Source organism: Neolamprologus brichardi, chromosome 12 (genome assembly GCF_056152115.1).
Source record: "Neolamprologus brichardi isolate AB-2024 chromosome 12, ASM5615211v1, whole genome shotgun sequence".
NCBI classification, from domain to species: Eukaryota; Metazoa; Chordata; class Actinopteri; order Cichliformes; family Cichlidae; genus Neolamprologus; species Neolamprologus brichardi.
In genome coordinates, this window is record NC_142115.1 from 26,673,321 (window position 1) to 26,685,425 (window position 12,105).

General features: G+C 38.4%; 1 protein-coding gene across 2 annotated transcripts; it reads right to left on the reverse strand.

Annotated features, from left to right (window-relative positions):
- Positions 1-426: 426 nt before the first annotated feature.
- cep78 (centrosomal protein 78) lies at positions 427-10,678 on the reverse strand. Of its 2 annotated transcripts, none has more exons than XM_087849230.1 (16): positions 10,576-10,678; positions 8,444-8,712; positions 8,168-8,343; positions 7,943-8,015; positions 7,735-7,838; positions 7,263-7,437; positions 7,043-7,156; positions 6,667-6,731; positions 6,472-6,574; positions 5,057-5,171; positions 4,797-4,839; positions 4,570-4,713; positions 4,378-4,455; positions 3,598-3,779; positions 2,067-2,214; positions 427-1,654 (listed from the first exon to the last, which is right to left on the reverse strand). In XM_087849230.1, the coding sequence occupies exons 2-16, from the start codon at positions 8,703-8,705 to the stop codon at positions 1,058-1,060; spliced, it is 2,379 nt and encodes a 792-aa protein (XP_087705356.1). In that variant the 5' UTR covers positions 8,706-8,712; positions 10,576-10,678; the 3' UTR covers positions 427-1,057. The 2 variants fall into 2 exon arrangements, with proteins under 2 accessions (XP_087705356.1, XP_087705355.1); XM_087849229.1 differs by having other exon boundaries at positions 10,559-10,678.
- Between the last annotated feature and the right edge of the window lie 1,427 nt (positions 10,679-12,105).

Below are 12,105 nucleotides of genomic sequence, written 5' to 3' on the forward strand. Positions count from 1 at the left end.
TTTATTACTGTTACTGGAAGTCCGCGGCTCCGAACCGTAGTAAAGGGACCTCTGGCTAATACGGTGGGTTCTGTGACGGCTCGTAGCTGAAAAATAGCTTTACTTTGTTGTCTGGGTCAACTTTGCTAGCGAGAGACAGAGAGAGGCGTTCAAAGGCTGCTTCAACGCAAGTATATAAATAAAGGCAAGTGCAGGAACAAAGCGCACATCACAGGGCCCCCACTCTGGTGTGAGCGTTCTGTGATCATGCCCTTGCAAGTAAAAACTGCAGCGTCTGTGTGTTTCTACCTTTAGATTCTTAGCTGAAGAAGTATCTTTAGAATAAATCTCTTGACACACATGATGAACAAACAGTTTATGTATGAGCACATGTTGAAAATGCTAAATGTCAAGTTTAGAATAAAGATAAGAACACTTTATTAGGTGTAAAATTGCAAAAATAGTTTATTATAAACTAAATTTAAAGCAGAACAACAGGAACATTAAATTGTGCCATTATATATCATAGAGCCTTAAAAAAAACCTCTAAATATATAAAAAAAAATCTGTCATTTAAAAAAATAACTTTAATGTCCAAAGCTACAAATAAGTAAGAGCACATGTGAAACAAGGAATGACACTTTGCTTTAAGCTCCCATGCAATGTCTTGAAATTGTAAACTTTCTAGTATTTGATTGATTGCTTCAAGAATCAGGATCATACTCGAAGAAACAGAGTTACAGATTTGAGAATGTCGCACTGAATTAAACTGTTATACTGCAGATTCCCTGCACTTTATGAAAAAGTTCAATAAGACTGTAAATGTAAATCTAAAATGTAAAAACAATAATATAAGGCTAATTTTTTTAATCACTTATTTTTGGTTTAAATGTAACAAGGTGCTTTTAAAAACATTTTGTTTCCCTAAATTTAAATGATTTGGACTGAAAATGCAAAAAAAAAAAAGAACAAAACATTTATAAAGGTGACAAAAAAAATCTACAATTTAAACTCAGCGAATATCTAAACATAGAAGAAAAGGCGCTGACACACAGGGAGAAAGTTTATGGTTGCCTGGTTAGGATTCATTATCTGACTGAACCCCCAGACTCTCCAGAGATCTGACCTGCTCTAGAGCGCCTCTCCTAGAAGGGGCTTTCCTCTCTGACCCTTCTGATCCTGACTGACCTACTGTCACCAGCCTTCCATTTCCCCTGTTCCTTGACCCTACTGATCCTACAGACTCCATGTCACTTAAAATGTCACTAACACTTGCAGACGAACCACCTCGAGATCCATTGCTATGAGAAGCACGGTTGTAAGTGTAGCAGTTGCTGAAGCTGTATCCATGGGAACTGTTGTTTCTGTGAGAGTTGCTGTTGCTCGTGGGGTGGCTCGGCCTAGTCTGGGAAGTTTTACCAAAGGAAATATTATCAAAGGACTTTTGGCTATAAAAACTGTGTTCAGAGCCTGAGTCATGCTGGGTGTCAGGCTTTGAAAAATGATTTGCTTCCTCTTCTACATCCACTACACCACTTGCTGCTGGTTCAGAAGCCTGAGTGAAAGTTACATCAAGTGACCTTTCTTTATGAAGGGCTGCTCTAGTAGGGGATGGAGACTTGTGCAATCTGGTGTCAGACAATCCAACGGGGGCAGCAGACGGGGCACCTCCTACCTAAAAACCAGAAATTACATTTGATGAGACAATGTGAAAAACAATTCTATTCTATCTATTCTAATCAAAACTAAAACTGAAGTAACATTAATAATGTCTCATTAACAGATACTCCTCTCATCCTGAGCTGCTAAAGAGAATGTGAATGCATTAAACTATAATTCTTGAACCTAACAATCTGTAGTCCGAGTTAATCTACATTTCTGCTTGATGTGGTTACAAATCTAATGTCCACCATTATCACAGAGGGCAAGTCTACAGTGCTGTGAAGCAGTGATTTATTTATCCACAATTAAATATTTGCGTACAGATTTGTGCTCTTAAAGTTTTTCACAGGCTTATGCAAACTTTAAAATATTCACCCCACCTGCCAACAGAACATGCTTCCAAAGTTTGCTTTGCATATTCTTACCAAAGACAGAGCATCGATCCTGTAACGCCCTCCAGGCGGTGATGCCGCACCATGCAAAAGTGGTTCTATTGTGGAGGAAAGCTGAGGTCTTCCCAGAGGGTGGAAATCGGACTTGTCAATTCCAGCCATTGAAGCTAGCTGACCTAAGCTACAAAAAAAAAGAAAGAAAAAAAGACATGCAATCTATTAAAAATGAACTTCCAGAGTAGATAACCAGCTAATACCAGCCTACCCTTTTCATACAACAAATGCAAATAAAAAAATGATTATGGTAAGATGTGACTAAGATAATAAGATATTGGGTCCACTGGTGGTGTAACGGTGTGGGGGGATATTTTCTTTGAAGCCCTTTATAACTGCACCACAGCTAATCTGACTACTCTCACTGATCCCTTTATGATCCCAGTGTACTCACCTTCTGATGGCTGCTTTCAGCATGATAACGTCATATTAGTCTTTGAACATGACAGTGAGTTCACTGTACTCAAATAGCCTCCACAGTCACCAGATCTTAATCCAGCAGAGCATATGTTTGCTTAATCTATTCTATTAATAATTAAGGTAGTTCAGAAAGCAAAAATGGATTCAGCCTTGTGCAAGAAGATGCACCTAACTAAGTGGCTAGTGGGTGCATTTTAGATTTAAAAAAATTCCAGAATGATACCCTGATTGAGTGAGTGACTGACTCAAAGATGACTGCGAAATTATACCTAACCCATGGGCTTTGGTTTCCATATACTAATCCAAGAAATGACAATGACAAACCTAGAGTTTCGTTTTGAATGAAACCCGTCCTGTCAGAATTAAACTGCAGAATCAATATCAAATTGGCCAATATTAAAATTAACTGCAGATATTTCCAAAAGAAACTCAAATCTAAGATACACACCTTTTTTAAATATCACTAGTCTAATATTTTAGAAAATACACCTGTTTGACATCTTATCCCAAGTCAAATACGAGCCATTAACTACACAACCTGTGGTTTTTCCAAACATAACAATTTAATGATGCATCACTAAGAGAAGTGTGTAATCTGAGTATATGCTCTTTCTATACCACTTGAGTGAACTTACTCTTGCAGACCACATTGTTACACTATAAATGATAAGAGCTACAATAATAAGCTGCTTCATCGTGCAGCTGAAATATTAAAGCTACACGAAAGTTTACTCACAGGGTGCCAGACTGTAATACTCTACATAAATCTAGCAAACACTTTTCTGCAATGTTTTGTACGATGCACAAAGATCACTTAATAAAAAATAAAATATATTAAATAACTGTAGGTATCGTCCTAAAACACACATTAAATGTAACAAAGGGAAGAAAGACAGTTAAATATAAGCCACTTAAAATGGGGATCCCGTCAAAACAAAACTAAAGGCCAACCTCTGGCTCAAGAAGTGGAAAAAAGCACACCCACACATAATGAAACTGAAAGCTTTTTAAAAGAACGGATTTTCAATAAACCACGTAGGTCCTGTGACAACGGTGGCATTTTGTAATGGCTGCTATTAAAAATACCCACCCAGCATCTTTGAGCAAATCCAGGAAAGCGTGAAACTTAGTGAATGATGTCTCAATGCTCTCCAGAATTGCCTCATCTTCAAGAGCACTGGAAGCCGGTGGTGCTAATGCAGAGCCACTGGCAGCAAGTGCCTCTGACAGGGAGTGATTGGCATCTCGAAGACGAGCAGTCTCCAGCTCATACTGAACAGAAATTAAATAAAGAATAAAGGCACAGCTTGGCACAGTCTTATTTATTCTTTAAAAAACCCCAAAAAACACGACTGTTCAATAAAACTGACTCTTCAATAAAGGGCGAGCTGTTACATTACTTCATGAAAAATCAATAAGTACCTCCCACCTGACTCACAAAGAATCACACTATTTTCTATAAACAACTTTGAGAATCAAATAACACGGGAAATAACACAGTTTCAATAGCAAAAGTACACCAATTAAACCAACATGTTGTTTTCTGTTAATTCCCTGGAGTAAATTTAAAACAACTTTAGATTTGCAGCCACTAGAATGTATCTCTCTTGCACTTATGAGGGCTCAAAATTGCTGGTCAAAAAGAACAGATTTAAAAATTTTTTTTTAATTTTGACCCTTTTTTTTGTATTTCAAGGGTCTGTGATTTGGAACATGTTGGTAAAATTAATTTTCAAAGATTTTAAGAAATCAACTGATTGTGAGAGGGTTGATTTTCTATGGATTTTTATATGATTAAAACAATAAAGGAAAACATTAAAAATAAATAACAGGCATAAATCTATCTGTATGTATTACAGATTTCATTTACCTCCATGAGCCTGGACTCAGCCTTCAGTCTGGCCCTCCGCTCTTCCCCGAGCCTCAGACGGCACTCTTTCAGCTCCATCTACAGGGCATGGATCAGAAGAGCAGTGTGTGAGGTGGTTTTGTTTAATGAACTCTTCACATACCACATCTTTGACTTCAGAAGCAGCAAAAACACATTACAAAAATGACTAACCTGTATTTGTTCAAACCTCCGTGAAATGAATCTGTCCTGACGATTAAGAGAAGATGGTCTCGGTTCCACTTCCACCACTTCCTCTTCATCATCCTCCTCTGCCTCTGAATCCGACTCCATGGTAACTTTCACTGTGGCTGCACCCTAATAAGATATTAACATTAATGCTGCTGTTTAGGGCTCTTTAGTCATTACGCTGCATTACACACAGACACGAGACAGCTTACCTGAAAGCTATGGTCTGTTACAGTAATTCCAGGAGGCAAACCTCTGCAGAAGCAAAAACATAGTATTAGCCTCTACATGACTATAATAAACAGTGAATGCTTTTTAAACATATAATTACATTCCCTACAGGTTTCCATATGCAGAAAAAATACATTTCCAGACCCCAAAAACACACACACAATCCAAACTATCTTCCAAACTTATTAATGAAACATAGTTTTTGTTGTTTGCTTGTTGTTTCTTCTGAACATTTCTTCACCTTTGGCGTCCAGCTCGTGCAGCAGCACGCCAAGGCACATGGGGGGTGCGTGATGGCTTAGGTTTCAGAGCAGCAGCTGAACTCCGTCCACCAGGAGATGGTCCTTTATGAGTGGCTGCAAAGAGAAGACATGTCCATGAATTCTGAGAAATCTTCACCTCTAAGAAGGGCGCAGCGTTGATGATGCAAAGTCCTCATAGTATTATGAACTGTACTTTATCACCATGTATTAAAAGTGCCTTGAGGTGTCTGTTGTGATTTGGCACTATATAAATGAATAATAATCAATCCATCCATCGTCTTTTGCCATCCAATTCAGGGACGTGGGGGGTCTGGAGTCTATCCTAGGAGTCTCAGGGCGAGAGGCAAGGTACACCCTGGACAGGCCGCCAGTCTGCCACAGGGCTAACACACAGAGACAGACAACCATTCACACTCGCATCCACACATATGCGCAATTAACCATCATCAATTAACCTAACCCCACTACCTGCATGTCTTTGGACTGCAGGAGGAAGCCGTAGTACCTGAAGAGAACCCACACAAACATGGGGAGAACATGCAAACACCACACAGAAAGACCCTGGCCTGATATAGGACTTGAACTCAGGGCCTTGCTGTGAGGCAACAGTGCTAATTACTGCATCACTAGGCATTAATGTGCATTAATAATATTTAATTAAACTGAACAGTGATAAATGATAAACTGATAAATCTTTGCTCACAGAAAATTGTTAGGTCCCTCCCAATAATAACAAGATATGCGCAAAATAGTGGAAATGATTATAATGCAGAACATGTGTGGGCTTTCCATGAATTAATCAATGCAAAAAATATAAGAACTACATGCTTTGTGAAACTAGCAGATATTACTTGCTTCTAACAAGCAGGGTATAAACATCACAAGCAAATAGATGAAAGACTAATTAATCTAGGTGAGTATCTACTGAAATCATCCTATAAATAAGGGCAAAGTCAACTAAACCATAATCAAACACGTCACAAATTCAAGATTATTTTTGCACCTATCAGCAGGAGAAACAAAATAAAATCACAATGAATTCAGTTCTTACCATGTCTCCAGATGACTTAAAAATTAAATTTGAGAAGTTGAAAAGACACCGAGAATAAGCAATACTATCTCAAACAGACTGAAAGAAATCCTCCAGTGAATTTACAGTGCACACACACACATGCACAAAAAACCCCCAACATAAAACAGAGAAATGTGCCTATGCTCATAAAAATAAATGAATAAAGGTGTGTTTTTAATAGGCTGATTTTAGGTGTACAACCAGAAATACTGAAATTACTGTGTTTTGTCCGACTAGGGAGACAATAACATGGAGTTACATGCAGTCTGCCAGTGTTTATCTGGAACATGGAACAAGAAAAATGTATGTATACATAAATACCTATTCTAAATGCAGCTTTCCCTCTGACTGTACTGGGTAATGCTCTCCTCCTTGGACCAGAAGCTCTCTGTGGTTCTGACGCTGCAGGCTTGATCCAGCAATACTGTAGGACAACATAAGGAAGACACATGCATACAAATACACCACCTAGAGCAATGTTCCCCCCCCCCCGGAATATTTATCCCAAAAACTTACCTCTGGTGACTGTCCATGACCATTCATTAGTACTTTCTCTATTATAGTTTTAATTAGGAGTTTATCTGAAAAGAAAACTCAAAATCAGTAAAGATTCAGTACCAGAAACATTTCTAGAAATTTATGTTTCGTGGGTTTAGAGATGAACTACTACATGACTGATGTAATTACAGTATTACTCAAATGATTTTTCTACAATTAGAAAGTGCCACACACACACAAAATTTGGTTTGCATTAATATGTCAAATGGAAACGTAAAAACAAACCAGCTCAAGCAGTGGAATGAACAACATATTTGATCAGATTGGGAAAGGTGCTATTAAGTCTGGAAAAAAACAAGAAAATGCTATTGCCTTGACTTAGGTAGCAACTTACCAACTAACGGGTTACCACGGATATCCAGCACACACAAAGAAGAATTCGTTTTCAAGGCTTCTAGCAAACGACGAGCGCCTTCGTTGGAAAGACCACATCTTTGCAGGTCCACAGCTGTTTTACAAGCCAAAAATCAGAAACAGAAATCCTATCAAAAGTTTGTACAATAAGGAAAACAAACAAACACAACCAAACACCACAAACTCACAAATCTACTAACCTTTAACCCAGAGGTCTTCAGCAAGTTCACTCGCAAGAGCCGCAGCACCCCGGTCCCCAATTAAAGTGTTACAGTTAAGTGTGACACGGCGAAGACCTCCCATACCCTCAAACTGCGGCTGTCGATACCTCAGAGACTCCGCCCACGCCGTACCATGTCTTTGCATACCCTGATGCTTTAAGATAAATAAAAGGATTCTTACAAAAGTTGTGATGAAAAATTTTAAGACTCTTCCACTTCTATTACTGAACGAAAAGGCCCACATTGTCTTATTCTGTCTTTTATCTTTTATTGCAAAATGTACTGCTGTCTGACCCCTCGCAAAGGTAAATTCATTCATAAAGACCACCTGCTTTCCCTCACAAACTTTTTCAACAATTATTATCTGGATAGTTTACAATTATTAAATAATTATCTCTCAATAAAAAAATAAAATAGAGTGCCAGATGACACTGAAAATCAAATACTATACCTTGATAATATTGGCCATGTGCTCTGCCCCCCTCCAGGTAAGACTGCATCCACTAAAATCCACTGCCCTGATGTTAGCAGAATACTTAACGCTTTGGCAAATGACTAAAACATATAGAAACATATAGAACACACAGTTACACAGGTAACATACGATACAAACTCCTTTCCTGAACAAAATTAGGAGACAGTAATATAATTGCACATACCCTCTAAGCCCTCATCACTGATTGGACAGTTAACCAGAGATAGGTTTTCCAAGGAAGTGCTTTTTGCCAAACCCTAGATTAGGATCATTTCAACAAAGAACTTGTTTTAATAAATGTCCATTCTAAGAGTGAACAAAAAAGCAACAAACACAGAAAGAGTTCTGAATAACATTTTAAAAAATTTAACAGTTACAATGCTTTGCTTTTAAAATGCTCTGCTTTCACCTTTGTCAGGGTGATGAGGTCCCTTTCTCTCAGCGGAAGTCCATTGAGCTGCAGCGTCTTGAGGTTGGGAGAGACAGTGAGGCACTCTCTGAGGGCCTTGCACAGCTTTAATGTCATATCCTTGGAGCGAATAGCTGGAATCTTCCTCCTGAAGCTAGACTTAAGATATCTTCTATCTGAAACCAATGGTGACATTGTTGTTTTAAGTAAAATCTGAAAATCAACAAGTTTTGAACATAGACAATTAAAATCGTATAAACTGTTTCAATAACTTACCTGCCTCTCCAGAAGCCAAACTAGCTTGGTATGTGCTACTTATTGCTATGTGGTGCAGGTGTTTGTTAATGGATATAGAGCTGAGAACGGGTGGCCAGTCTGTTAGCTTCAGCTTGTCTCCATTAAAGTCCAGCATCCCTTTGTTGAGGTTCATTTTAACTGCAGGAAGGGGGACAGATTCCTGCCTGCCACAGGCAAACTCATAGTAAGCCATAAAGTCCTGAGCACCCTGCCGCCGAATCTGAGCGCTGTCCGGGGCCATCTTTGATCTAGGAATAAAAATATTCAAAATAAGACAAAGAGAACTATTTAAATTGGTAGGAATACTTCAAGATCACAGTAATGGAAAAACAGCACACATCACGGCAACTTTACTTTTACACCATATCGTATTTTTCATACGATCGCTTCAATTTAAGTAGAAAACTCTCCTATTTCTGTGTATATGATTACATCTTTGTCTTCTTCCTGAAGCTGGTCCTTTCAAGGGTCGACACAGAGGATCACGTGCCTCCATCTCACCCCATCTCTAGCATCCCGTTCTGTCACACCAACCCTCTGCATGTCCTCCTTTACTACACCAAGAACCTCCTCTGAAGTCTTCCTCTTTCCCTCCTGCCTGGCAGCTTCATATTCAACATCTTTTATCCAATATTGTCCAAACCGCTCTTTAATTTCACCTCCAAAACACTTAACCTGAGCCGTCTTTCTGATATACTTTTCTGATCTTGTCTATCCTGGCCACCACCTTAGAAACCTTTGCTTTCACTGCTGTTATCCTTCTGTCACAAATCGACACCTGACACTCGTCTCCAACCACTCCACCCTACCTGCACTCGCTTCTTCACCTCTCTCGTGCACTGTCCTTTGCCCTCGATTGTTGACTGCAGGTATTTAAATATATATATATAATTAGACATCTGCTGAAAAAGTTCTAATTCTTAAACAAGTGCTTGTTCAAAGGGGTTCTCTGATTCTTTCAATTTTCTTTATATTATTGCAGCGTCTCTACCTTACAATATAAAGCACCTTGGGGCGACTGTTGCTGTGATTTGTTGCTATAAAAATGACACTGAATTGAAATTGAACTGAATTAATTTACAAAACTTGTTCAACTTTATTAACGTATTGCTATAGCATAACATTTACAGACACAGCAACAGGTATGTGGGGTGGCCATATGCGAGCCACTAAAAATATTGAGGTGGCACACCAAAAACAGAATTTACAGTTTTATTATGCTCTAGGTTACTTGAAAATATGGCAAAATAATTAATCTAAAATAATGATATTCCTACTTAATTTCCTGCTAATAAAGTTTATATCACTTAAAATAGGATAAATATGAAAACCAAATAAGATTTTGAAATCTATATTAATTAGTTTTAACTGTTTGACTGATCAACTAATTGAGTGGAAGTCCCAGGATGGTTTTACTGATTCTCAGCAGAGCTGACTAGAAGCAGCTCAAGATTCACTCTCCCAGACTGGAGTTCGCTTTAACAGCAAACTTGTTCATGAAATACAAATAAATATTAGATCATTAGATTTCCATGTTGGCCCCGAGATGCATAGTGATCTGTCCAGGGACTGGCACCAGCTTTTCTGCACCCTTATTACATTATTCCCAACATAGGGCAGTCAGGGGGAGCCACTGGGCGTGCCAGCAAATTTTGGGGGGTAGCCAGTGCCTCCTCTGGGCCCGCAGAAAAAATAAGCTATCAAGATATTTCGATAGCTTTGTTATGTAACTGATGGCCAGTTATCACTATTAAGCCAAGCCATAACCAGACCTTCATCTGAAGATCATACACAGATCACAAGTTTTCGTTAACATTTCAATGTTGACCTTACAATAAAGCTAATCGTTGACTTTCACTGATTTTGAATCTTCACCAGTTATCTATGCACAGTGTAACCGCTTTCTCTCATTAAGTGCAGAGCGCTAAGGTTAAACCAGTGGCGTTAGCTCAGCTCGGCTCCTAGCAACCAAAGACTGTCTATGCTAGCAGTGAATGTCAGCATCAGGGTCTAGAGCTGCTGTTTTTAATTGTGCCTTCATGCATTACACAACTGGATTTAATCAAAATAAAATAATATAATGTACTTTCATACCCAACTAAAGACTATACCGTCGCGGGACTGATGTATGACTTTTCCTCGACGTTGCTTGACAACTTCAGCGGTCTGTTATTGTTGACAACATAAACGACCGCTCAAAAGTGGCGCTGTAGTGCCAGCAAACCCACGCCCACTTCTTCCTCAGTGTACCATTTGCAGCTCTAGCCAGAGATCTGCTGCCATCTATCAAAGCGGAGCGGTAAAACATATCACAGGGAGTCACAGCCAATGACTGCACGGTCATAACCTATTTAGAGAAGCTTGAGTACATAATAAACTATCCAGTTATAAAACAGATGACAAACCTCTTGAGAATCAAAAAGCCTAAGTGATACTTCAACATGTCATTACAAAGAAATCAAAGAAGTTAATCTGCATTCCCCACTGGGCCTAAATTTTAGGAAATAAATGTGTACAATAACCGTTTTGGCTAAGCAAATTTGTGCAAAAATGGATTTGGATTTAAATGCACTGATAAAGATATCCATATTCTGGTAAGTCAACCACTCCTAGTTGAATGAATGTGATGTTAAAAGTTTCTTTTTGCCATTTAGAAATCAGAAATCAGAAAGGGTTTTATTGCCAAATGTTGAGCAGGTTTACAACATTAGGAAATTGCTGCGGTTCTTAGTGCGTTATAGTTAAACTGTGGATGCTCCAATTCTTAAATCCTATTGGTGTTAAATCCTATTCTACTTAAAGAAACACACAGCCACTCTCCATATCCTGTTTGGGAGGAACAGCCACAACCTTCAATTACATCATTCTAAGAAGTGAATTCAATGAAACAGTCTTCTATGTAATCATTTCCTTTTTGGTCATTTTGTTGACTGCTTTAGCACTACCTTTATGAGATTTTAAAGCAGATACAATATTCACATCATTTATGACTTGAAAAAGATAATAATACTAGTAATTAATATTGTATTTTTACATTTTGTATAATGTATTTAAACAATTTCAATACAGTAAAAATTAGGGCATTTGGCAGCTCTAAAATGCACTAAACTATTTTTAAAGACTCTCTCATATTCACATTACACAGTCAACTTTCTTGAAAGTTGTCCAGGATGAGACAATGAACTTTTTTTCTTGGGGCCATCAATCAGGTGGCACGTCTCACATGTAAGAAGGGATTGTCTTTTGTTCGGCAGACTGCAGGGAAAGGCTGCATTGAGCAGTTGTGTTTGTTGAATGTAAGATAAACAGATTTGTGAAATATTTTCATATCTAATCTTGATTAATGGGTTGGCATGGCAGAGTTTCTTTACTCAGGAGGATTTGTGAAGTAGCTGGTCTGTTGGTGGTAATCAAATATTGTGGTGTGTGCCGAGTTCCCGTTGATGCTCACTCTAGATTATTTCAGAGCTTTTTCTTTCAAATATTTCAATTAATAATATCTTTTAATATTTAGGCTACTTATGTCTTGAATATGATTAAGATTTTACTGGTCCTCATCCCCAGATCAAACCCCTACCCACTTATTTTGAGTGTGATCCTCATGACTTTACCTCAGCTGAGTGCCAGTGGACTGACACTCA

Coding starts and splice junctions, on each gene's coding strand:
- cep78 (XM_087849230.1), bottom strand. CDS start 8,705: ATGGCCCCGGACAGCGCTCAGATTCGGCGGCAGGGTGCTCAGGACTTT. Junction 4,840..5,056: donor GCACGAGCTGGACGCCAAAG/GTGAAGAAATGT, acceptor TTGCTTCTGCAG/AGGTTTGCCTCCTGGAATTA. Junction 3,780..4,377: donor CTGAGTCCAGGCTCATGGAG/GTAAATGAAATC, acceptor ATTTCTGTTCAG/TATGAGCTGGAGACTGCTCG.